Here is a 27,897-nt window from a genome sequence, read left to right on the forward strand (position 1 = left end):
CCACAGTTTGTTACCTTACAACTTTATTCTAAAACGTTTTAAAAAAAGTATCTACACACAATACTCCATAATGAAACAGTTAGAAGCACTCCCACAATCAGGCCTCTATGGTGGAGTGGCCAGACGGAAGCCACTCCTCAGTAAAAAGAACTTGACAGTCCGCTTGGAGTTTGCCAAAAGGCACCGAAAGACTCTCAGACCATGAGAAACAAGATTGCCTGATCTGATTAAACCAAGATTGAACTCTTTGGCCTGATGACAAGCTTCATGTCTGGAGGAAAACTCGCACCATCCCCAAGGTGAAGCATGGTGGTGGCAGCATCATGTTGTGCGGATGTTTGTCAGCGGCAGACTGGGAGAATAGTCAGGATCGAGGGGAAAGATGAACAGAGCAAAGTACAGGGAGATCCTTGATGAAAAACTTATCCGGATCTCCGACTGGGGCGGAGGTCCACCTTTCAACAGGACAACGACCCTAAGCACACAGCCAAGACAACGCAGGAGTGGCTTTGGGACAAGTCTCTGAATGTCCTTGAGTGGCCCAGCCAGAGCCCGGACTTGAACCCGATCGAACATCTCTGGAGAGACCTGAAAATAGCTGTGCAGCGACGCTCCCCATCCAACCTGACAGAGCTTGAGTGGATCTACAGAGAAGAATAGGAGAAACTCCCCAAATACTAGTGTGCCCAGCTTGTAGCGTCATAAGCAAGAATACTTGAGGCTGTAATCGCTGTCAAAGGTGCTTCAACAAAGTACTGAGTAAAGGGTTTTCTAAAAAAACATCTCAATTGTCAGTGAAAACCACATTTGTTTGAACAAGACTGCCATATCAGCAGGCTTTCATTAAAAAGGCAGTAAATGAGGCTGAATTAACTATTTCGCTGCCAAACAAGGCTCCGCTGATAGCCAGGTGCAGCGGTGGTAAGGTGTTGGGACTCTGCTGTTGGGACAGCTTTATGTAGGCCCTAACAGTTTGTGGGCACCATTTGCCAATGTTATTGTGCAATTAATGTATTTTTTTGTGTTGTGTAGTGGCTTTGATGGCATGCATGAAAAAAAGTTTGTCCCACTAAGATTTACATGTTAAAATCGCCACTGTAGCCAACGCCAATGGCAACAGCTAGTCTTACTGGGATCCGACACATAACAAAAAAATGTATGGTGGTTTGGTGGTTTGGTGGTTGGTGGTGGTGGTTTTAGTGAAGTAAGTATGAGAAATAGGAATGATTGTGAATGTAGTGTTTTTAGCCGTTGGCGTCCATATTCCACCTAGCTCTCCTCCCTGGGCACACTCTCTGTGTGTTACAGCAGATCATCATTGTCTGAGTGTGTGAATGACACCTAGTGATATTTGTCTGTGAGAAATCTGATATTGCCATCTGTTGAAGGCTGTCTTGTAGGACAGTTGTACGGAGTTCCATGTAGGCCTATGGAGATGTCTGTCTTGCAATACTGAACATTAAAATAAAGTATTGTTGCATCCTGATATTGTCTGATTCCCATGCTCCAGTCCTTGATGTAAAGAACCTGTTATGTTTAGATTAGTCCTGAGGACCTCACCTCATGTATTAATAGTCCTGGGGACCTCACCTCATGTATTAATAGTCCTGAGGACCTCACCTCACGTATTAACAGTCCTGAGGACCTCACCTCATGTATTAATAGTCCTGGGGACCTCACCTCATGTATTAATAGTCCTGAGGACCTCACCTCACGTATTAACAGTCCTGGGGACCTCACCTCATGTATTAAAAAGTTGTATGGCTATAGGAATTATACACTGATTGTACAAAACCCTACGAAAAACCTGCTCTTTCCATAACAGACTGACCAGGTGTATCCAGGTGAAAGGTATGATCCTGTATTGATCAGTGTAGATAAATGGGAGGAGACGGGTTAAAGAAGGATTTTTAAGCCTTGAAACGACTGAGACATGGATTGTGTATGTGTGCCATTCAGAGGGTGAATGGGTAAGACAAAATATTGAAGTGCCTTTGAACGGGGTATGGTAGTAGGTGCCAGGCGCACTGGTTTGAGTGTGTCAAGAACTGCAATGCTGCTGGGTTTTTCATGCTCAACAGTTTCCTGTGTGTATCAAGAATGGTCCACCACCAAAGGACATCCAGCCAACTTTATTTTTATTTATTTTATTTTTTATTTCACCTTTATTTAACCAGGTAGGCTAGTTGAGAGCAAGTTCTCATTTGCAACTGTGACCTGGCCAAGATAAAGCATAGCAATTCGACACATACAACAGCACAGAGTTACACATGGAATAAACAAAACATAGTCAATAACACAGTAGAACAAAATAAAACAAAACGTCTATATACAGTGAATGCAAATGAGGTGAGATGAGGGAGGTAAGGCAATAAATAAGTCATGGTGGCGAAGTAATTACAATATAGCAATTAAACACTGGAATGGTAGATGTGCAGAAGATGAATGTGCAAGAAGAGATACTGGAGTGCAAAGGAGCAAGATACATAAATACAGTATGGGGATGAGGTAGATAGATAGACGGGCTGTTTATAGATGGGCTATGTATAGGTGCAGTGATCTGTGAGCTGCTCTGACAGCTGGTGCTTAAAGCTAGTGAGGGAGATATGAGTCTCCAGCCTCAGAGATTATTGCAGTTTGTTCCAGTCATTGGCAGCAGAGAACTGGAAGGAAAGTCGACCAAAGGAGGAATTGGCTTTGGGGGTGACCAGTGAGATATACCTGCTGGAGCGCGTGCTATTAGTGGGTGCTGCTATGGTGACCTGTGAGCTGAGATAAGACGGGGCTTTACCTAGCAGAGACTTGGAGATAACCTGTAGCCAGTGGGTTTGTCGACGAGTATGAAGCGAGGGCCAACCAACGAGAGCATACAGGTCGCAATAGTGGGTAGTGTATGGGGCTTTAGTGACAAAACGGACTTGACACAGCTGTGGGAAGCGTTGGAGTCAACGTGGGCCAGCATTCCTGTGGAATGCCTTTGCCACCTTGTAGAGTTCATGCCTTGACGAATTGAGGCTGTTTTGAGGGCAAAAGTGGGTGCAACTCAATATTAGGAAGGTGTTCATAACATTTTGTACACTCTGTGTATACTTATGTAAATCCCTCACGTTACATACAGATTTCAAAGTGATTACTTTTTAACTTTTTAATACAGATCTTAGAAGGAAACTACTTAAAAATATATTTCATTGGCTGCCTTCAACTAATGGCAGGGCTGTACCTGGAACTCTGTGTTGAAGATAGAAATAGAATGAATAGATCACACACAACCTCCTATACTATTCCAATCTATCTGACAGTCATATTGGATCTACACAATATATTTCTATCTCAACATTCTGTTTGTCCATTCTCCTGAATGTCCTTTGCCCCAAGTGTACATAATTAAGTTAAATTATATTTAACCGATGATATTTTGTACAGATAAGTATTAATAAGTTGAATGGTCAACTACTGTTTGACCCTGTCAACATGCCACCGAAAAAAGTTAAAAGCTGCAATTAATTTTATGATGCCTGAAAATACTGTAGACTAATTCAAAGCTGTAGTGGAAGGAGATAAGGTTGCGACTTGCAGGCACTGAGGCCCAGCATGATGACTCAATACATTGTTTGGATGGCTGACCATCTGTGGACTATCACAGGGGTCAAACACAGCTGATCTGTGGCTTTCTCTGGGGCAGGACGTTCCTACAGTACCCTGGGAGCGCTGACAACGTTGGAGGTGTGAAGACTGATAAAGATTTATTTACTAAATGAATATTACTGTGTGAATTAAATGATATGTTTTATTGTACTGTAAATGCTATGGGTTATTATTATTGGGTAAATTTTTTTTCAGACCGTGGATAGTTCAAAGTGAAACATGGTGTCACTCCTATCGTTTAAATTAAATAGATTAGATGAGGATCTGAGTGTTGGGGGGGTATGTCCATGGGGGAGCAGCACAGGGAGGGAGTATGTCCATGGGGGAGCAGCACAGGGAGGGGGTATGTCCATGGGGGAGCAGCACAGGGAGGGAGTATGTCCATGGGGGAGCAGCACATGGAGGGGGTATGTCCATGGGAGAATAGCGCAGGGAGGGGTTATGTCCATGGGAGAATAGTGCAGGGAGGGGGTATGTCCATGGGGGAGCAGCGCAGGGAGGGGGTATGTCCATGGGGGAGCAGCACAGGGAGGGGGTATGTCCATGGGGGAGCAGCACAGGGAGGGGGTATGTCCATGAGGGAGCAGCGCAGGGAGGGGGTATGTCCATGGAGGAGCAGCACAGGGAGGGGGTATGTCCATGGGAGAATAGCGCAGGGAGGGGGTATGTCCATGGGGGAGCAGCACAGGGAGGGGGTATGTCCATGGGGGAGCAGCACAGGGAGGGGGTATGTCCATGTGGAGAATAGCGCGGGAGAGGGTGTGTCCATGAGAAGAATAGCGCAGGAGGGGGTGTGTCCATGAGAAGAATAGCCCGGGAGGGGGTGTGTCCATGTGAGAGTAGCGCGGGAGGGGGTGTGTCCATGGTGGAGTAGCGCGAGAAGGGGTGTGTCCATGAGAAGAATAGCACGGGAGGGGGTGTGTCCATGGGAGAGTAGCGCGGGAGGGGGTGTGTCCATGAGAAGATTAGCGCGGGAGGGGGTGTGTCCATGGGAGAGTAGCACAGGGGTTGTGTGTCCATGGGAGAATAGCCCAGGGTGGGGGGGTGGTGTGTCCATGGGGGGAATAGTGCGGGAGGGGGTGTGTCCATGAGAAGAATAGCGCGAGAGGGGGTGTGTCCATGGGAGAGTAGCGCGGGAGGGGGTGTGTCCATGGGAGAGTAGCGCGGGAGGGGGTGTGTCCATGGGAGAATAGCACAGGAGGGGGTATGTCCATGGGAGAATAGCACAGGAGGGGGTAGGTCCATGGGAGAGTAGCACAGGGGGTGGTGGTGTGTCCATGGGAGAATAGCACAGGGAGGGGGATGTCCATGGGAGAGTAGTGCTGTATGGGGTCTGTCCATGGGAGAGGGGATGCAGGTAGCTGACTAGTGGCTATTTATGATGGTCTGATGGTAGAAACCTTTTAACAGGTTGACTACATGGAACAACAGTCCCCCCCCCAACAAATCTAAAGGAGGTTTGTTCTAAAGCGTCTGTTCTGAGAGATATAGGAAGGTTCAGAAAAAAAAACATATATATATATATATATATATATTTTATGTATTAAAAAAAATATTTTTGGCACTAAGGTCTCCAGATATACTTACATACATTTTTTCAACTGGTACCAGGGGACCTTCAGAAGAGTCTTGTGAGACCTGTGTGCGTCCAAGAGCAAAACAACCAACATGTTCGTCAGAGTCTCACCTTTCCACAGAGGGATATAAAAAAAAGCACAAACTATTTTCTTTCACCTTTCACCCCAGATGCGGAAGTGCAACATCGGCCGATGCGTTGGATTGAGACGCATCCAATGCGAAAAAATCTGTTCACTCGAGCTTAAACTGACACATTTTTTGAGGATTATGATAATTTGATTTCAGCGGGGGTGCGGACATCAACTCCAGTTAATACAGAGGCTTGTACGGCCTCAGAGATACAGACCAAGAACTGATATCCTCTAGAGAGGACACACATGTATTGATGCATTGCTGAGTCTCAGGAGGATAAACCTTGTGAAATTTCTTTTAGTTCCGATATTGAAGTCTGTCTTTTAGGACAGATGTACAGAGCTTACAGAGCTGATGCACAGGAATGATGAAGGCCTATGGAGAATGTGTGTCTGCCTTGTGACACTGAAAATTACAATTGCTGTTGCATCCTGATACTGTTGTCTGATTCCCACGCTCCAGTCCTTGATGTAAAGAACCTGACATGTTTAGAATCGCCCGGAGGACCTCACCTCGCGTACTAAACAGCTGGTGTAGTTTGGCTACAGGAATCATACGTATGTTTATGTGTAAGTCCCTCATGCTACACACAGATCTCAGGACGTGACTACCTTTCTGAAACTATTGGCTGCCTTCCACTAATGGCAGGACCGTATCTACAGGTTGAATATAGAAATAGAATGAATAGAGCACGCACAATCTCCTATACTATTCCAATCTATCTGACAGTCATTTTGGAGCTACACAATACATTTCTACGTGAACATTCTGTGTATGTCCACTCCCCTGAATGTCCATTGCCCAAGGTGTACATAATGAAGTAAAAAAAAATGTACCAATGATATTTTGTACAGATAAGTATTAATAAGTTGAATGCTCAACTACTGTATGACTTTGTCAACAGGCCACTGAAAAAGTTGAAAGCTGCAATTAATTCTATGATTCTATGATGCCTGGAAATACTGTAGAGTAATTCAAAGCCATTTGCAAACAGCAAGTTGGATGCTTGGCAAAAATGACTTTGAACTGCCTTCCATCTGAGGGTAAATCTTCTTGTTTCAAACACTATACCCTCTTCAAAGGGATAGTTTACTCAGAAAAACAACATGATTTTCCACATACCTTGGCTGTAGTTGATTCAAGAAAGCAGTTTTGTGATATTTAGTTACTGTTAGCATTCTCAGTAACTCTTAACATTAAGCTGCTCTCATGCCTGTGTCATGAAATCATAATTACTTTTGGAGCAACATTTTATCAGCCTGTTACATAATGCTTTGATACTTGTATTTTAAATGCATAGCAATGAGCTGAGTTTTTTGTAAGTACTGTACACAAGGACTAGTGACCGTTCCTTATTCCACTAATGTAATAACTCAATGCAAGTCCTACGTAACAACAACGTTAATATTGTAATACTCAATTACTGCACACATATAATACCTTTATACTGTGTTACTGTATTTAACTTCTGTCTAACTCATTAGGGAAATATACTTTAGTAATGTTGAAGCTGCAAAAGTGGTCTTCTCTTCTGTCGAGGTGATTCCATGTCCCTCGTATTTAAATATACTACTTTACTATATTAAGACCGATATCACAGAGCCCTCCAAACCATGTGCTTATGGTCATACATTTAGTCATTCAACAAAAATCTTCAAATTCTTTGTTTCCCCCCCCCACATTTTTATTTGTTTTGTTATTTTTAGATCATTTAAAATGATACGTTTATAAAACATGTACCCACAGGCTGTCCCTCAAAAGGAAAACATAGAGGGTTAGAGAATGACAGAATAGATGGACTGATAGAAGGGTAAGGTTTAGAGAATGACAGAATAGATGAATAGATGGACTGATAGAAGGGTAAGGTTTAGAGAATGACAGAATAGATGGACTGATGGAAGGGTAAGGTTTAGAGAATGACAGAATAGATGAATAGATGGACTGATAGAAGGGTAAGGTTTAGAGAATGACAGAATAGATGAATAGATGGACTGATAGAAGGGTAAGGTTTAGAGAATGACAGAATAGATGGACTGATGGAAGGGTAAGGTTTAGAGAATGACAGAATAGATGAATAGATGGACTGATAGAAGGGTAAGGTTTAGAGAATGACAGAATAGATGGACTGATGGAAGGGTAAGGTTTAGAGAATGACAGAATAGATGAATAGATGGACTGATAGAAGGGTAAGGTTTAGAGAATGACAGAATAGATGGACTGATAGAAGGGTAAGGTTTAGAGAATGACAGAATAGATGGACTGATAGAAGGGTAAGGTTTAGAGAATGACAGAATAGATGGACTGATAGAAGGGTAAGGGTTAGAGAATGACATAATAGATAGAAAGGTAAGAGTGAGAGAGGAAGTGTATTAGAGAGAATTAAATGATGGAGGTAGAATGAGGAAGTGTGTGTCAGCGTGTGTGTCACCGTGTATGTCACCGTGTGTGTGTGTCACTGTGTGTGTGCATGTGTCACAGTGTGTGTGTGTGTGTCACTGGGTCTCTGTGTGTGTCACTGTGTGTGTCATGTGTCTGTGTGTGTGTGTGTGTGTGTGTCACTGTGTCTGTGTGTCACTGTGTGTGTGTCTCTGTGTGTCACTGTGTGTGTGTGTCACTGTGTGTGTGTCACTATGTCTGTGTGTGTGTCACTGTGTCTGTGTGTGTGTCACTGTGTCACTGTATGTGTCACTGTGTGTGTGTCACTGTCTGTGTGTGTGTGTGTGTATCACTGTGTGTGTGTGTCACTGTGTGTGTGGGTGTTTCTGTGTGTCAATGTGTGTGTGTCACTGTGTGAGTGTGTGTGTGCGTGTCACTTTGTGCCACTGTGTGTGTGTCACTGTGTCTGTGTGTGTGTCACTGTGTCTGTGTGTCACTGTGTCTGTGTGTGTGTCTCACTGTGTCTGTGTGTGTCACTGTGTCTGTGTGTCACTGTGTGTTGTGTGTATGTCACTGTGTTTCTGTGTGTGTCACTGTGTGTGTGTGTGTGTGTGTGTTTCCCTGGGTGTGTGTCACTGTGTGCGTGTGTCACTGTGTGTGTGTGTGTGTGTGTGTGTGTGTGTATGTGTCACTGTGTGTGTGCGTGTGCGTGTATGTGTCACTGTGTGTGTGTTGATGTGTCACTCTGTGTGTGTCACTGTGTGTGTGTCACTCTGTGTGTCACTGTTTGTGTGTCACTGTGTCACTGTGTGTGTGTCACTGTGTGTGTGTGTGTGTGTGTGTCACTGTGTGTGTGTGTGTGTGTCCCACTGTGTGTCATTGTGTGTGTGTGCCACTGTGTGTGTGTGTGTGTGTGTGTCACTGTGTGTGTGTGTGTGTGTCACTGTGTTTGTGTGTGAGTGTCACTGTGTTTGTGTGTGTGTGTCACTGTGTGTCACTGTGTGTGTGTGTGTGCCACTGTGTGTGTGTGTGTGTGTGTGTGTGCCACTGTGTGTGTGTGTGTGTGTCACTGTGTGTGTTTGTGTGTCACTGTTTGTGTTTGCGTGTTTGTGTGTCACTGTTTGTGTTTGCGTGTGCGTGTGTCACTGTGTGTGTCACTGTGTGTGTGTGTGTGTGTGCACCACTGTGTGTGTGTGTGTGTCACTGTTTGTGTTTGTGTGTGTCACTGTGTGTGCGTGTCTGTGTCACTGTTTGTGTTTGTTTGTGTTAGTTTGTGTGTGTGTGTGTGTGTGTCACTGTGTGTGTGTGTCACTGTGTGTGTGTGTGTGTGTGTGTGTGCCACTGTGTGTGTGTGTGTGTGTCACTGTGTGTGTTTGTGTGTCACTGTTTGTGTTTGCGTGTGCGTGTGTCACTGTGTGTGTCACTGTGTGTGTGTGTGTCACTGTTTGTGTTTGTGTGTGTCACTGTGTGTGCGTGTCTGTGTCACTGTTTGTGTTTGTTTGTGTTAGTTTGTGTGTGTGTGTGTGTGTCACTGTGTGTGTGTGTCACTGTGTGTGTGTGTGTGTGTGTGTGTGTGTGTGTGTGTGTGTGTGTGTGTGTGTGTGTATGTGTGTGTCACTGTGTGTGTGTGTGTGTGTGTCACTGTGTGTGTAAAGGATAGACCTGTTCCTTATTTAGAGAAAACATGACCTGTACTCTACTTGGAGGCAATTACTCCCTGCGTTTCAAAAACCTTGTTGGCAAACAAACAAATACATGCTACGTCATTCAGTTTGACCCAAAAGGAACAGACTGTACCTGTATTTGAAATGCTTGATTCCCATTTGCTCTTTTCACTTATTGCTACCAAGATGCAAAATAAAGAGAGTTGTGGTTGCGCAACTCAATACTAGGAAGATGTTCTTGATGTTTTGTACCCTCAGTGTATATCCATTGTTTAGCTGGAATGCAATATTTATATCCTGTATAATAGACTGTGATATGTCTCACCTGGCTATCTTAACCTCTAGGTTAGGCCTGCCCAACCCCCTTCCTGGAGATCTACCTTCCTGTGGGTTTTCAGTCCAATCCTAATTTAACACACCTGATTCTACTAATTAGCTGCTCAACAAGACCTTAACTAGCTGAATCAGAAATGCTAAATTAGGGTTGGACTGAAAACCTTCAGGACAGTAGATCTCCAGGAAGATGGTTGGGCAGCCCTGCTCTCGGGATTGGTGTCCCTTATACGGGACGGTTGCTGCTCAACATGCGATATGTGACTAGAATGATGTTGTTAACTACAGCCAACTTTCCGGGACATAGACATGTTACATGGGCAGAAAGCTTAATTTCTTGTTAATCTAACAGCAGTGTCCAATTTACAGTAGCTATTACAGATAAGGAAGGCCACCAAAAATTCAGAAATTTCAATCTCCAATTTCACAAATTTTCCATCAAGATAGAACTGCCAAAGGTGGCAGAGTTGCAATCTACTGTAGAGATAGCCTGTGGAGTTCTGTCCTACTATCCAGGTCTGTGCCCAAACAGTTCGAGCTTCTACTTTTAAGAATCCACTTTTCCAGAAATAAGTCTCTCACTGTTGTCACTTGTTAAAGACCCCCCTCAGCCCCCAGCTGTGCCCTGGACACCATATGTAAATTGATTGCCGCCCAGTTAAACTGGAGGGTGCGTAATTCAAACAAATTCTAATAGTTTTTAAAGATTTTAAACATTTGGGTACATATTTCTATCGTGTCTTATATTAGCTGAAAGCTTAAATTTTGTTTCAACAAGTCAAAATACATTTGTATTTACTCCTCAGATACCCTGAAATGTAATCAAACTATAATGTGTCTTTCAGAAAGAAGTATGTTCAATAGGAAATCTACCAGGTACAATCCCAAATCTGTAAACATGGGCACCCTCATAGATATCATCCTGACCAACCTGCCCTCTAAATACACCTCTGGATCTCAGCAATCACTGCCTCATTGCCTGCGTCCGTTATGGGTCCGCGGTCAAACGACCACCCCTCATCACTGTCAAACGCTCTCTAAAACACTCAAGCGAGCAGGCCTTTCTAATCGACCTGGCTCTGGTATCCTGGAAGGATATTGACCTCATCCCATCAGTAGAGGACTCCTGGTTGTTCTTTAAAAGTGCTTTCCTCACCATGTTAAATAAGCACGCCCCTTTCAAAAAATTTAGAACTAAGAACAGATCCCTTGGTTCACTCCAGACTTGACTCCCCTTGATCAGTACAAAAACATCCTGTGGCGTACTGCATGAGCTTCGAATAGCCCCCGTGACATGCAACTTTCAGCGAAGTTGTTGGTTCCACTTATCTTTGCTCTGTTATTTACTTAACAAATAAGGAATACTCAATGTGCACTTATAAATCACAACAATTTGAATATAATACATAATAATCAAACATCAAACATACAACTGATGTCTCTCCTGAGTTCTGCACCCCACCAAAGGGCACAGCTGATTTTATACGTGATCACTCCCTAGTGGTATGATCACCTGCGTCAATGTGTGTGTGTATCAATAAGCTGAGGTTACCTTATAAGACAACCTAGTACAGTAGCCTCTCTGAATTCATTAGCATTGTCCACTGTCTCACAAGATCAAAATATCAAAACCAGACAGTGGTTACTTCTCTTTATCTAGTTTCAGTCTGACTCAGACCCAGCCTGCAAGCCCACTCTCACATCAGCCAGGGCTTAACCACAAAGACTAATATAAATAGCTTGTGCAACGTATAGTGGCAGAGTTTTTAGACACATAGCAACAGTATCTTATTATAAGGCCTGCAGCAAAACCTATGAATCTTTTTAAAATATTTTTATTTCACCTTTATTTAACCAGGTAGGCTAGTTGAGAACAAGTTCTCATTTACAACTGCGCCCTGGCCAAGATAAAGCATAGCAGTGTGAACAGACAACACAGAGTTACACATGCAGTAAACAATAAACAAGTCAATAACCCAGTAGAAAAAAAGAGTCTATATACATTGTGTGCAAAAGGCATGAGGAGGTAGGCATAAAATAGGCCACTGGAGTGATAAATGATCAGATGGTCATGTGCAAATAGAGATACTGGTGTGCAAAAGAGCAGAAAAGTAAATAAATAAAAACAGTATGGGGCTGAGGTAGGTAAATTGGGTGGGCTATTTACAGAGGGACTATGTACAGCTGCAGCGATCGGTTAGCTGCTCAGATAGCAGATGTTTAAAGTTGGTAAGGGAAATAAAAGTCTCCAACTTCAGCGATTTTTGTAATTCGTTCCAGTCACAGGCAGCAGAGAACTGGAAGGAAAGGCAGCCAAATGAGGTCCCCTTAAGGTCCCCTCAATCAATAATGGCTAGGGTCTTTGGGACCCACCCCCTACAAAGTCAGGAACCAATATACACAGTCAGTTAGGAAAGCAAAGACTAGCTTTTTCAAACAGAAATTTGCATACCGTAGAACCAATTCCAAACATTTTTGGGACACTATAAAATCCATGGAGAATAAGAGCACCTCCTCCCAGCTGCCCACTGCACTGAGGCTAGGAAACACTGTCACCACCGATAAATCTACAATAATCGAGAATTACAATAACCATTTTTCTACTGCTGGCCATGCTTTCCACCTGGCCACACATACCCCGGTCAACAGCCCTGCACCACCCACAGCAACTTGCTCAAGCCTCCCCATTTCTCCTTCACCCAAATCCAGAAAGGTGTTCCGATGTTCTGAAAGAGCTGCAAAATCTGGACCCCTATAAATCAGCCGGACTAGACAATCTGGACCCTCTCTTTCTAAAATGTTCCACCGAAATTGTTGCAACCCCTATTACTAGCCTGTTCAACCTCTCTTTCATATTGTCTGAGATCCCCAAAGATTGGAAAGCTGCGCTGTCATTCCCCTCTTCAAAGGGGGAGACACTCTAGACCCAAACTGCTACAGACCTACATATATCCTACCCTGCCTTTCTAAGGTCTTCGAAAGCCAAGTTAACAAACAGATCACCCACCATTTTGAATCCCACCATACCTTCTCTGCTATGCAATCTGGTTTCCGAGCTAGTCATGGGTGCACCTCAGCCATGCTCAAGGTCCTAAACAATATCATAACTGCCATCCATAAGAGACAATACTGTGCAGCTGTATTCATCGACCTGCCCAAGGCTTTCGACTCTGTCAATCACATTCTTATCGGCAGACTCAACAGCCTTTGTTTCTCAAATGACTGTCTCGCCTGGTTCAAGTACTTCTCTGATAGAGTTCAGTGTGTCAAATCGGAGGGCCTGTTGTCCGGACCTCTGGCAGTCTCTATGGGGTGCCACAGGGTTCAATTCTCAGGCTGACTCTTTTCTCTGTCTATATCAATGATGTCGCTCTTGCTGCTGGTGATTCTCTGATCCACCTCAACGCAGACGACACCATTCTGTATACATCCGTCCCTTCTTTGGACACTGCATTAACAAACCTCCAAACATGGTTCAATGGCATACAACACTCCTTCCTTGGCCTCCAACTGCTCTTAAATGCTAGTAAAACTAAATACATGCTCTTCAACCGATTGCTACCCACCCGCCCGACTAGCATCAATACTCTGGATGGTTCTGACTTAGAATATGTGGACAACTACAAATACCTAGGTGTCTGGTCAAGGTCCTTCTGATCCTTGACTTCGGTGATGTCATTTACAAAATATCCTCCAACAATCTACTCAGCAAATTGGATGTAGTCTATCTCAGTACCATCTGTTTTGTCACCAAAGCCCCATATACATTCCCACCACTGCGACATGTATGCTCTCATTGGCTGGCCCTCACTACATATTCGTCGACCAAACCCACCTGCTCCAGGTCATCTATAAGTCTCTGCTAGGTAAAGCCCCACCTTATCTCAGCTCACTTTGTCACCAAAGCAACACCCACCCATATCACACGCTCCAGCAGGTATATTTCACTGGTCATCCCCAAAGCCAACACCTCCTTTGGCCGCCTTTCCATCCAGTTCTCTGCTGCCAATGACTGGAACGAATTGAAAAAATCACTGAAGCTGGAGACTTATATCTCCCTCACTAACTTTAAGCATCAGCTGTCAGAGCAGCTCACCGATCACTGTACCTGTACCATCTATCACTCCAGTATTAATGCTAAATTGTAATTATTTCACCACTATGGCCTATTTATTGCCTTACCTCCCTAATCCTACTACATTTGCACAGACTGTACATAGATGTTTCTATTGTGTTATTGACTGTACGTCTGTTTATGTGTAACTCTGTTGTTGTTTGTGTCGCACTGCTTTGCTTTATCTTGGTTAGGTTGTAGTTGTAGATGATAACTTTTTCTCAACTGGCCTACATGGTTAAATCAAGGTGAAAAAAACATGTTTTACTTAGACTGACTCCTCACTGAAACAACAACATTACAAATAGCAGAACTACATATTGTTTTAGGAAAGTTGGTCCAAAAGATCCAAATATAGTAGCGCATTGGTTTTATAGCTGCCACCTGTAATAGTCTGTGTGGTGATGCTGTAATAGTCTGTGTAGTGATACTGTAATAGTCTGTATAGTGATACTGTAATAGTCTGTGTAGTGATACTGTAATAGTCTATGTAGTGATACTGTAATAGTCTGTGTAGTGATACTGTAATAGTCTGTATAGCGATGTTGTAATAGTCTGTATAGTGATACTGTAATAGTCTGTGTAGTAATGCTGTAATAGTCTGTATAGTGATACTGTAATAGTTTGTGTAGCGATGCTGTAATAGTCTGTATAGGGATGCTGTAATAGTCTGTATAGCGTTGCTGTAATAGTCTGTATAGCGCTACTGTAATAGTCTGTATAGCGCTACTGTAATAGTCTGTATAGAGATGCTGTAATAGTCTGTATAGCTTTACTGTAATAGTCTGTATAGCAATGCTGTAATAGTCTGTATAGTGCTACTGTAATAGTCTGTATAGTGCTACTGTAATAGTCTGTATAGCGATGCTGTAATAGTCTGTATAGCAATGCTGTAATAGTCTGTATAGCGTTACTGTAATAGTCTGTGTAGTAATGCTGTAATAGTCTGTGTAGTAATACTGTAATAGTCTGTATAGCGATGCTGTAATAGTCTGTATAGCGATGTTGTAATAGTCTGTGTAGTGATACTGTAGTCTGTATTGCGATACTCTAATAGTCTGTGTTGTGATACTGTAATAGTCTGTGTTGTGATACTGTAATAGTCTGTATAGCGATGTTGTAATAGTCTGTGTAGTGATACTGTAATAGTATTGCGATACTCTAATAGTCTGTGTTGTGATACTGTAATAGTCTGTATTGCGATACTGTAATAGTTTGTGTTGTGATACTGTAATAGTCTGTATTGCGATACTGTAATAGTCTGTGTTGTGATACTGTAATAGTCTGTGTTGTGATACTGTAATAGTCTGTATTGCGATACTGTAATAGTCTGTATTGCGATACTGTAATAGTCTGTGTAGTGATACTGTAATAGTCTGTATAGCGTTGCTGTAATAGTCTGTATAGCGTTGCTGTAATAGTCTGTGTTGTGATACTGTAATAGTCTGTATTGCGATACTGTAATAGTCTGTATAGCGTTGCTGCAATAGTCTGTATAGCGTTGCTGTAATAGTCTGTATAGCGTTGCTGTAATAGTCTGTGTTGTGATACTCAACATGCTAAGATTAAAGGTGTGCTCTGTCATTTGTTGAGTTGTCCCAGGAAGTTAACGCAGAGATTTAGGTCAACAAAAATGATCTGAAAATGATTATTGGTGATTTATCCAGCATCATGCGTTTAAAATGATTCTCTCTAACATTAAAAACTTATTAAGTTATTTAATGAAATGTTACCTAATCATTTTGCTGACATTAATTGGTTGACAAATCGGTGATCTTCACTTGAACGGGTCCTTATTACAGTGTAATGACATGTATAATTACACTGTAACAAGCATTTTAGTTCATTTTAATAACTGAAAGTTACACTGTAATAATAACATGTAACTGATTGTAATTACTGTCTGTAATTACAGAGGTGTAACGAGGCATGTTTGTTAGCATACCTGTTACATATGTACAAGTCTGTTTCTTCTCCACTGCATCCGATTCAGTAACAACTGTCACAAGGCTGTCATCTCTCGTAGACCGATGTCCTGGGTGTCCGAGTTACGAAGGTTGGAGGCTCTAATTACCTACCCTTGAATGCACTCTTCAAAATCTCCACTCGATGTTGTTGCTAACACTTGCCGGGGTTAACTTGGTTGAGTTGACAGAAACAGATCAGATTAAGGTCAACCTCACTGACTGGGGTCTGGCATATGGGTGTCATCCCTGATTAAAATAAAACATGTAGTTTATAACTAATGTGTATGTTACCCATTGTGACAACCAAGTGGGGGGATAAACCCACTAGTGCACCACAGAGTACATGTAGTATCTGCATAAGTACAATGTAATTACTAGGTGTAACACAGGATTTAGATAGTTAAAATTAACTGTATCTTGAGGGGAACTTACTTGTACCTAATGGGTACTTATACATTGCAAATAGACTACTCTCAGTGTTGCTATCCTCACAGGGGGAGGGTGCTGGAGTATTTTTAAACAAACTAGTCTCAGTGTTGTTATCCTCGCAGAGGGAGGGTGCTGGAGTATTTTAAACAGACCAGTCTCAGTGTTGTTATCCTCACAGAGGGAGGGTGCTGGAGTATTTTAAACAGACTAGTCTCAGTGTTGTTATCCTCACAGAGGGAGGGTGCTGGAGTATTTAAAACAGACTAGTCTCAGTGTTGTTATCCTCACAGAGGGAGGGTGCTGGAGTATTTTTAAACAGACTAGTCTCAGTGTTGTTATCCTCGCAGAGGGAGGGTGCTGGAGTATTTTAAAACAGAGGTGACAATAATGTTGACCCTTTTATCTTCTTGCAATTTTTATTTATTTAGAAGTTTTATTTTTTTCAAAGTATATAGCAAAATTTAGACGTGACTGTATATACCTCTTGGTAAAGGTAGGCTAAGAGTGATGATATGGCTCAGACCATGTGGGGGTGAAGTACAGTAATTGTGTCTGTGACTAGACCTACCTTCTGTATGCTTAGTACCAGATCAACAAGTTTGAAAGCCTAAATGGTAATTCACTGAGTTCACATGTTAAAAAATACATATTTTTAATCAAAGTATATTTCTTTAAGTAATTTTTTCTATGTTAAAAAACATACAACCACATTTTGTCGATAATTTTACAAATACTTCCTGGAGAGATACCCTCCAGTAAGTTTTAACGCCAACCATGTTCTTGGAGACCTACCCTCCAGTAGGTTTTAACTCCAACCCTGTTCCTGGGTAGGTTCCAGCTCCAACCTCAGTTTTAATTGACCTGATTCATTTTTTCAACAGCTAATTATTGTAGTCAGGTGCTCTACATTATTAGGATTGGAGCTAAAACCTACAGGACCGTAGCTCTCCAGGAACAGGGTTGGAGTGAGAACCTACAGGACGGTAGCTCTCCATGAACAGGGTTGGAGTGAGAACCTACAGGACAGTAGCTCTTCAGGAACAGGGTTGGAGTGAGAACCTACAGGACGGTAGCTCTCCAAGAACAGGGTTGGAGTGAGAACCTACAGGACAGTAGCTCTTCAGGAACAGGGTTGGAGTGAGAACCTACAGGACGGTAGCTCTCCAGGAACAGGGTTGGAGTGAAAACCTACAGGACGGTAGCTCTCCAGGAACAGGGTTGGAGTGAGAACCTACAGGACAGTAGCTCTTCAGGAACAGAGTTGGAGTGAGAACCTACAGGACGGTAGCTCTCCAGGAACAGGGTTGGAGTGAGAACCTACAGGACAGTAGCTCTCCAGGAACAGGGTTGGAGTGAAAACCTACAGGACGGTAGCTCTCCAGGAACAGAGTTGGAGTGAGAACCTACAGGACGGTACTTCTACAGGATTAGGGTTGGAGAGCTCTGCTCCACAGCAGGGGTATTCAATTCTTACCCTTACGAGATCCAGAGTCTGCTGGTTTTCTTTTCTACCTGATAATTAATGGCACCCACCTGGTGTGCCAGGTCTAAATCAGTCCCTAATTATAAGGGAACAATGAAAAATTGCAGTGGAACTGGCTTCGACATCCAGAGTTGAGTTTGAAGGCTCTTCAGGAAAATGATTGGGCAACCCTGGCATAGATGCTGCTATAAAACTGAAACTTTACTGAGGTTTAAATGCGTGCGTACATGTGTTTGTGTGTGTCGGGCCGATTCCAGGCATAAGCAACATAAGCGGTCTAGGAAGCGGTAGATCTGTCTTATGGTCTTTTACTTTCGGTTTTGGACACCAGATTGAAACAGATGAAAATATATCTCACAGCGGATTAGATGGTACAATACCATTTCATATAAGTAATATGGATAAACTGTTTAGAGGGAAAAGGACAAAGCTGAAAACAATACAGTATTGTGACTGATCCAAAAGGCTGCCAATAATATATTGCCAAAAATGAATTACAGCTGAAAGACAGAAAGATAATACCATGTACCATGCAAATGCATGTGCTCAGTTAATTACACAATCTTAGGGAAAATGTTAATGTGCAACAATAAAATAAACACATCTAAACAAGATGTGGATTTGACCTATATGTAGCTATTTTTTTAATTTCTCACAGATCCAATGCAGCGTGTGGTTGCATGGTGCATCGTTCCAGTTGGCCAAAACGTTGTCCCGATGGTTGACCTCGACACAATCCTTGTTGTTGGTACCACCATGGTCCGGCTTACCACTCTTCCAGTACCTAGAAACAACACACACAAGCTGTGTTCGACTACTCATACTAACAGCACCATTATTGGTCATAGTATGGATAGAGTTAGTATGCCAAAAGTTCCCGGAAGTCGTACTAAATTCGCCAATATACGTAGTATACAATCTGTTTCTCTACTTTTAGGGCCCATAATGCAATTCTTTAGAAAATGGTCGTGGCTTCACAACGTTTTCAGATAAGAAAAAAATGGCAGAAAATATTTAGCCAAAGTCCGAAGAGAGCAGATACTAATTCATTAATTTAACTAATTCTGAAAAATGTTAAGAAAATGTTGAGCAATGTAATAAAGTAATGACTTTTCAAATAAGTTACGTTACACGTTATGTTGGCTGACAATTTATTTGCTACGCTATCCTTACATATCGCATAGCAATACAGCAGTATGTACCGGTATGTTAGCTATCTACATAACGTTAGTTTGCTACTAGTACATCGAACGTACCAGTCAGTATATTCACTATCTGACTACCCAACGTTTATTGACTTGATTATTCACATCATTCTTAACTAAGTGGTATAATCGTTGTGCGTTTCAATGGACATTGTTCATTCTAACTACTCTGATTTTAGAGCACTCTCGCGCAGAATAACTGATGAATTTACGTAAAAACGCTCAACACCTTTTGAATATGGCCGGTTGTCAGTAAACGTTGGCAAAAAGCGTAATTAAATTGTTGCGATCAGCACAGTTAGTCACCAACACTCTGGATAACATGAAACAAGCCTAACCAGTTCTGCTAGGGCGAGTAAAACGGTCAAAGTGAGGTGTTTCTCATAGCTAGCCAATGTTAGCCAGTTAGCTTGGGTGCTTGACTGCCGTTGAACGCTCGGATCAACCCTAGTCCTTGGCCAGAGCGTCCAGCGTGCGCTTTGAACTCTCCGAGAGCGAAAAGCTCTGGATTTACGAATGCCCAGAGCACACGCTGCCATCCAAATGTAATTTACGAACACACCAAAAATCGTTAAAAGTTTAGCTAGTCATTAGTTATGCTAATAAGCTAGCAAGAGGTTGCATAGCAACAGCCTCAACTTTCGATAGACAGACGACGCTCTGTCTAGTACGCTCAACTGAAACGATACTGTTCGTTTCCAGTACACTAAAATTAACTACTAGTATATAGTATATACTCATTAAGCATGTAGTACACACAGTTACAGTGTCCGCTATATTGTTTTTTCAAATATTCAGATCTGGGTTGCGTTACAATAATCTCTCCTTTCTCCTGAAGTGTGAGCTCTTCCACAACTTCCCACAAATCTAAAAGAATTGGGTTGGTGTAGGGATGCGCACTAGAGGGAATTTCCATGTTCCAGGTATACAGGTGTTTCAGCATAGCTCAGGGCTTTCTGTGGTGGAGGGGCAGCCAGCGGAATATACCGGGCGTAGGGGTTGGTAGAGTTCTTTAATTGTGCCGTGATTGGCTCAGTGTTCTGTCACTCATGGGGACACTACGTCACAGCAGAATCTACAGAGAAAGCTAGGCAGTTCAAGCCCCCTTGGGTGCTGCCGTAGATTTACATTAAAGTGCCCATCCAAGAAAGCTCAAGGTCATTGGCCACAGATAAATGACAAATCACGTTATATCTACCGTAGCTTTGATTGGATATCATACTTTAAAAATATTATCTAGCATGCTAGACGAGCAGTCATCATCATGAATCACGTCGACAATCTACTGGCAATTCCTTTTAAATCCTTGTCACATGAAGAGAAATTATAGATAAAACGTATCGGTGATCATCGGCCATTGGGCATAAACATTACACAGCAATTCAGAAATCGCAAATTCAACAAGGAGTGGTTTGTAAGGAAACAGTGGCTAACTGCAAGCGTTGCAAAGCAATCCCTATTTTGCGACCTCTGCCTGCTATTCGGTGGAGAGGGTGTGAAAAAGGTCTTATATGGTGCTGCATAAATTATGTAATATGTCAGGGAGATATGTAGACTGAAGCTAAGAAAGTAATACTACGTGGGTGTTGTGTAGTAAGCTGTTAGTAGTCCATGTGTCTCATCCTAATACTTTGGCCCCTTTCCCCCTCATAATTTAGCCTACTGTTCTGACTTGGTGATGCACATGTAGCCTATAGCCTGTTTTAGAGAAATGTAATCATTGAATATTGTAAGAGCTTTCATTGTCTGCTTAAATGCTTATTTGATTATATGCCCCCGGTTCTGACTTGGTGTACAGGGAGAATACTGTAATAATGTCCCATGCCAGCTTTGCTGGCATTCATCCCAAAATAATTGTTGAGTTTTCCCCACCAAGATTTACATGCTAAAATCACCACTGAGAACAGGACACATAAGTGAAATTGTCAGACACTGTCAGATACTGTGGTAGAAACATCATCCTAAATGCTATCCAGATGTTAGAGCCGTATTATAAAAGTAGTAATTTCTCTTACGATGTGGTCAGTGGTGTGCCGTCCACCCATTTCCAGGTCCCCTCATTAACGGAGTCAGTCAGACCAATCCAGACCAGGAGATCTGCATCACCATCCAGCTGGTACAACAACTTCTGTTAGGGTTGAATAAAGTTATTCTAAACATCATGACACACACAAACTCTCTCTCACAATCTCTCTCTGTCTCAATCACTCTCTCTCTCTCAATCACTCTCTCTCTCTCTCTCTCTCTATCTCTCTCTCTCTCACACACAATTCCTATCTCTCTCTCTCTCTCTCACACAATCTCTCTGTCTCTCTCTCTCTCTCTCACACAATCTCTCTCTCTCTCTCTCTCTCTCACAATCTCTCGGTCTCTCTCTCTCTCACAATCTCTCTCTCTCTCTCTCTCTCTCTCTCTCTCTCTCTCTCTCTCTTCTCTTCTGTCTCTAACTGAGCAAACCAGAAACCTTACAATACAGTGCCTTGCGAAAGTATTCGGCCCCCTTGAACTTTGCGACCTTTTGCCACATTTCAGGCTTCAAACATAAAGATATAAAACTGTATTTTTTTGTGAAGAATCAACAACAAGTGGGACACAATCATGAAGTGGAACGACATTTATTGGATATTTCAAACTTTTTAAACAAATCAAAAACTTAAAAATTGGGCGTGCAAAATTATTCAGCCCCCTTACTTTGTAGCGCCACCTTTTGCTGCGATTACAGCTGTAAGTCGCTTGGGGTATGTCTCTATCAGTTTTGCACATCGAGAGACTGACATTTTTCCCCATTCCTCCTTGCAAAACAGCTCGAGCTCAGTGAGGTTGGATGCAGAGCATTTGTGAACAGCAGTTTTCAGTTCTTTCCACAGATTCTCAATTGGATTCAGGTCTGGACTTTGACTTGGCCATTCTAACACCTGGATATGTTTATTTTTGAACCATTCCATTGTAGATTTTGCTTTATGTTTTGGATCATTGTCTTGTTGGAAGACAAATCTTGGTCCCAGTCTCAGGTCTTTTGCAGACTCCATCAGGTTTTCTTCCAGAATGGTCCTGTATTTGGCTCCATCCATCTTCCCATCAATTTTAACCATCTTCCCTGTCCCTGCTGAAGAAAAGAAGGCCCAAACCATGATGCTGCCACCACCATGTTTGACAGTGGGGATGGTGTGTTCAGCTGTGTTGCTTTTACGCCAAACATAACGTTTTGCATTGTTGCCAAAAAGTTCAATTTTGGTTTTATCTGACCAGAGCACCTTCTTCCACATGTTTGGTGTGTCTCCCAGGTGGCTTGTGGCAAACTTTAAACGACACTTTTTATGGATATCTTTAAGAAATGGCTTTCTTCTTGCCACTCTTCCATAAAGGCCAGATTTGTGCAATATACGACTGATTGTTGTCCTATGGACAGAGTCTCCCACCTCAGCTGTAGATCTCTGCAGTTCATCCAGAGTGATCATGGGCCTCTTGGCTGCATCTCTGATCAGTCTTCTCCTTGTATGAGCTGAAAGTTTAGAGGGATGGCCAGGTCTTGGTAGATTTGCAGTGGTCTGATACTCCTTCCATTTCAATATTATCGCTTGAACAGTGCTCCTTGGGATGTTTAAAGCTTGGGAAATCTTTTTGTATCCAAATCCGTCTTTAAACTTCTTCACAACAGTATCTCGGACCTGCCTGGTGTGTTCCTTGTTCTTCATGATGCTCTCTGCGCTTTTGACGGACCTCTGAGACTATCACAGTGCAGGTGCATTTATACGGAGACTTGATTACACACAGGTGGATTGTATTTATCATCATTAGTCATTTAGGTCAACATTGGATCATTCAGAGATCCTCACTGAACTTCTGGAGAGAGTTTGCTGCACTGAAAGTAAAGGGGCTGAATAATTTTGCCGCCCAATTTTTCAGTTTTTGATTTGTTAAAAAAGTTTGAAATATCCAATAAATGTCGTTCCACTTCATGATTGTGTCCCACTTGTTGTTGATTCTTCACAAAAAAATACAGTTTTATATCTTTACGTTTGAAGCCTGAAATGTGGCAAAAGGTCGCAAAGTTCAAGGGGGCCGAATACTTTCGCAAGGCATATACAATTAAACAATACTTTAAACCATTTAAATATAATACATAGGGAAGTTGTGCTGGACTATGGTAGATGAGGAATCAATCTGTCTTTTTAGACTGTTACAGTATTTATCTGGTCAATATGTCAGTGTATTATGTCTGTTTGTAACAACGTGTTATATGTGAAAATGTGATCGTAATATAAATGGTAATTTCATGGTTAAGGACTCTTGGAAGATTAGCCCAAATGAAGACTAAAAGAGATCCAAATCTCTCTCCCACCTCCCCTCTGTCACCTGTTCCTGTCTGCTGTTTATGATCACCAGGTGTGCTCCTCTCGCCAGACAATCCATTTTGCTCTCCTCCCAGGTTTTCCTCTCAGTAGACAGGAAGTAACAGCTGGATCCCAACATCCTCCATCCTTTAGGACACTTTAACACAGTCCTCATCATTGGGACTGCCATGCCACTCCCTTCCACCACTCTTCCAGTACCTAGAGACAACACAGACAGTGTCCGCACTATTGGTTTTCAAATATTCAGATCTGGGTTGCGTTCCAGTAATCTCTTCTTTCTCTTGAAGTGTGCACTCGTTCACTACTTCCCACAAATCTAAAAGCAGTGTTGTAGACATGGGTGCTAGAGAGAATTCCCATATACCAGTGTTGGATTCAACATTTTGAACATCGATATATTAAAGACATGATAGATCAGACACATAGTATAATACAAGAGACTGGGTCTCTGTAGAAAGACAGATAGCTGTGGAATGTGTTGGGTGGAGAAGAGGAGAGCAACATGTTGATACGGGGGAGACAGATGGACATCTGTGGATTAGATGAAGGAGGGGTTGAGGTCAGGAGGGGAGGACAGATTCTCATAAGGGAGTAATAAAGGTTTGGTATCCTGTTACCCTCTTTACTCTCTTCCTGTTGGACCATAAAATGTAAGGATTGGAGAGATGGAGTGTCTTAAGTGAGATATAAATATCTGGATGGAACAAATGTTGGGTTGTCTGATTACAGCTGTACAGAACCTTTGGGAAGAATTCAACTTGGTTGAAGCTTCTCTAGCTTTTCTCTAGTCTTAGTCTGAAAAATAAGAACTTTACACCAGTCATTTATTTTAAATCCATGAAGGGAAGTGAACAAGTGCACACATCTGGAGAAAATAGTGATTATTGGGACAGATTTCCTTCAAGTCGGGTTTTCCAGATTTTCTGATAAATGTTTAGCCCTGTCAGAGAAATACTGTACAGTATACTGTATGTAACAAGTATTAAACAACAAATTCTAACATTGTCATTAACTATGTGTAAATCCATAACGAGGGTGCACACAGGGGTTAAATTCCAATGCTAAACCCTTCTCCCGAAGTGTACACTTCCACATCGATTTAAATGAATATGCTTGCACCAGTCCAATGCATTTAAATTCATGACTGAACAAGTATACACTTCAGGAGAAGGAAGGGTAGAGAATGGGACGCAGCCCTAGTGACTGACTTGACAACTTACCACAGCTAGAGAGCACCACCTTCTCATTGGTCAGAAGACTGACCCTGTTTCTCAACCTGTCCCGTTCTGTAGTCAGGGCAGTGTAACGCTCCAGTAACTGTTTTTTGTCCATTTTCACTTTGTCTCTCTCCCTCTCTAGCTGGTTTCTGTTCATCCGGCACTGGTCTCTCTCTGTACACAGATCCATGATAGTGGTGTTGTAACAGCCGTTTAACTGCTCTCTCTCTCTGTTGGAGTGGACTGAAAGACAGGGAATTGGTTCCCAAATGACACCCTATTCCTTCCTTAGTGCCCTATGTGCCCTGGTCAAAGAGCATAAGACGCTATTTGGGACATAATGGTTGTGGTGTTGTCATTCTTTTAGTTTGTGTTTCAACAATACTGTCAAACTACAGGTCCCATAAGCTATGTAATGTCTGTAAGTCTGAATTGTGATCCTTGGTTTGTGACAACAGAACTATGGTGTGACAATGACATTCATATCTGTCCTATCGGCTCTGTTCAAATGTAGTGCATTATAAAAGAGGAAAGCCTCACTCACAGAAATCCAGTCTCAGGTAGATGTTGAGAGTGACTTGTAGAACACACAGCACTCCAAAACACACAGCAGCCAGCCTGTAGAGTCTTAGTCTTCCATCTGCAGAGGAACACACACACACGGCAACAGACACACACGCACACGCACACACACACAAACACCATCATCATTAATGATTCAGATTTAAACAGAACACACATCATCCCACAGATCCCTTACTAATTCTGAGAACCAAACATTTCCAACGTGTCATTGGTTTTTCAGCAGCAGTTTGCTCAAGAGTGTGGTCATCTCACATCAGACAAACAGGAAGCTACTGTATGAAGAAATGACTAAAGTTACACAATATAGACGTAGCATGATTTAAAGGGTCAATCTGTGATTTTTATATCCATTTTTTAAACATTAATTTAAATGAATGATATTTACCAAATTGATTCTTTAAAAATGTAACTTAGAAATACCTCATGCTCTTAGTTTAATTGTCTAGCCCCATCAGAACCCAAATATAAACCTGTTTTACCATGGAATTATAAACTATGGAAATGTAGCCTCATGGTTCAAACTATCATTTTGATCATGAATGGTCACTCCTTGCAGACATACTGTAGCTCGCTCTATGAATTTGAGAGTGATTACATTTCTCCAGCTTTTCAGGCAGGGTGTCCAATGTGTTGTTGATAATTTATTTTTATTTTCAATTAATCTTATTTAAATAGTTCTAAAAACTGAAGTAAAAAAATACATTGAATTGATATATTTTGGTGTACGTGACCCCAGCAGGTTTTGAACACCCTGCTCCATTCTAACTGAACCACCCAGAAGACAGAACAATAAATATGTACAAGTGTTTTTCTAGTCTGTGGTATTAGTGTGTAAATGCGTTTGGTTTGTACGTGCAGACCTGCCTGCGTGCCTCAGCTACTGTGTGAGACACTAAGATACTTAGAATAATTAGTTCTTACCTGAGAGATGGGTCTCAGTCTTCACGCTCCTTGTTAATCTGTTCCGGTTTTCTTCAGAAACTTTGTTGAATTCAATCACCTGTTTGTTGACGTACTCGGCCATCTTAACTAACCGTACCGAATATCAATGATTAAACCAATCAATCAATAAATCAACTAATTAAGTCTGTCTGACCTCTTATTGTAATATCTATGATTCTAAGTTACTTTTACTTACTATATTAACTTACTGTATGATTACCTTTCTAACTGACTCCTAATGGTAATATCTACTGTATGATTACCTTTCTAACTGACTCCTAATGGTAATATCTACTGTATGATTACCTTTCTAACTGACTCCTAATGGTAACATCTACTGTATGATTACCTTTCTAACTGACTCAGTAGTTGGTCTAATGTGTCTAAATCCTGTACTTCTCTGTTCTCTGTCTGTGGCCCACAGCTGATGACAGGATGTGTCAAGTCTCTATCCACCAATAAGAAGGAGACTATTGGGATGTGAAACAAATGGCACCATATTCTCTTTATCTGCACTACATAGGGAATAGGATGCCATTTGAGATTCAGCCTTGTGGACCAGACAGTTGTGTTTATCGTCCTCTTCATTCCTTGTTCATTCTGTTCCGTACATTATTTCTAGCTCTCATTCATGTTTTTTTGGCCTAATAATATAAGTGATTTGTCAACCCAAACACAAGTTATTATTGGTCAACAGTAGGTCTAGTAAATTAATAAATTAACTAAGATGATGCTGTTTACTATGTTAATTGATCTGGGTCAAAAACAAGACGTCTAAATACATTTTCAAATAGAAGAATTAAAAAAATGAAACTTTTTACAATAAAACATTTTCATCTTTCAATCTCTCCTATTTGACCTCACGTGCGTTCTGAGCCCTCTCCTGTACTCCCTGTTCACCCACGATTGTGTGGCCATGCACGCCTCCAACTCTATCATCAAGTTTGCGGACGACACTACAGTGGTAGGCTTGATTACCAACAATGACGAGACGGCCTACAGGGAGGAGGTGAGGGCCCTCGGAGTGTGGTGTCAGGAAAATAACCTCACGCTCAACGTCAACAAAACAAAGGAGATGATTGTGGACTTCAGGAAACAGCAGAGGGAGCACCCCCCTATCCACATCGATGGGACAGAAGTGGAGAGGGTAGTAAGTTTTAAGTTCCTCTGAGTACACATCACGGACAAACTGAATTGGTCCACCCACACAGACAGCGCCGTGAAGAAGGCGCAGCAGCACCTCTTCAACCTCAGGAGGCTGAAGAAATTTGGCTTGTCACCAAAAGCACTCACAAACTTCTACAGATGCACAATCGAGAGCATCCTGTCGGGCTGTATCACCGCCTGGTAGGCAACTGCTCCGCCCATAACCGCAAGGCTCTCCAGAGGGTAAGGAGTGTAAGGAGTTATTCATCAGTGTAAGGAGTTATTCATCAGTGTAAGGAGTTATTCAGTTATTCAGAAGTGTGTGACATCAGTGTAAGGAGTTATTCAGTTATTCAGAAGTGTGTGACATCAGTGTAAGGAGTTATTCAGAAGTGTGTGACATCAGTGTAAGGAGTTATTCAGTTATTCAGAAGTGTGTGACATCAGTGTAAGGAGTTATTCAGTTATTCAGAAGTGTGTGACATCAGTGTAAGGAGTTATTCAGAAGTGTGTGACGTCAGTGTGAAGAGTTATTCAGAAGTGTGTGGGGTAAATCTATGTCAGCATCTTTCTCAGAATTTTAGTGTGTGTGTGTGTGTGTATGCTCTCAGTACTGTTCCGCCTTCTGTGTGCGTGTCCAACTGCAGGTCACACTGTTTTATGAAAACATTTTTTAAAACTAAGCATAAGCCTATGGCAATGTTGCTAATAAAAATAATTAAGAAG

General features: G+C 42.1%; 2 protein-coding genes across 4 annotated transcripts; both read right to left on the minus strand.

Moving 5' to 3' along the window:
• Window positions 1-3,897: 3,897 nt before the first annotated feature.
• LOC139375524 (uncharacterized) lies at window positions 3,898-4,890 on the minus strand. The gene has a single exon (XM_071117356.1). The coding sequence runs from the start codon at window positions 4,888-4,890 to the stop codon at window positions 3,898-3,900; it is 993 nt and encodes a 330-aa protein (XP_070973457.1).
• Window positions 4,891-18,315: 13,425 nt separating this feature from the next.
• On the minus strand, window positions 18,316-26,418 carry LOC139374103 (C-type lectin domain family 4 member M-like). Of its 3 annotated transcripts, none has more exons than XM_071115098.1 (7): window positions 26,289-26,418; window positions 26,005-26,245; window positions 25,043-25,138; window positions 24,502-24,741; window positions 23,283-23,479; window positions 20,942-21,039; window positions 18,316-18,505 (listed from the first exon to the last, which is right to left on the minus strand). In XM_071115098.1, exons 2-7 carry the CDS (start codon window positions 26,105-26,107, stop codon window positions 18,358-18,360), a joined length of 882 nt encoding a protein of 293 aa, XP_070971199.1. In that variant the 5' UTR covers window positions 26,108-26,245; window positions 26,289-26,418; the 3' UTR covers window positions 18,316-18,357. The 3 variants fall into 3 exon arrangements, with proteins under 3 accessions (XP_070971199.1, XP_070971197.1, XP_070971198.1); XM_071115096.1 differs by having other exon boundaries at window positions 20,942-21,054; XM_071115097.1 differs by having other exon boundaries at window positions 20,942-21,054; window positions 26,005-26,314.
• Window positions 26,419-27,897: the final 1,479 nt, after the last annotated feature.

The sequence above is a fragment of the Oncorhynchus clarkii genome, chromosome 19 (assembly GCF_045791955.1).
Source record: "Oncorhynchus clarkii lewisi isolate Uvic-CL-2024 chromosome 19, UVic_Ocla_1.0, whole genome shotgun sequence".
Lineage (NCBI taxonomy): Eukaryota > Metazoa > Chordata > Actinopteri > Salmoniformes > Salmonidae > Oncorhynchus > Oncorhynchus clarkii.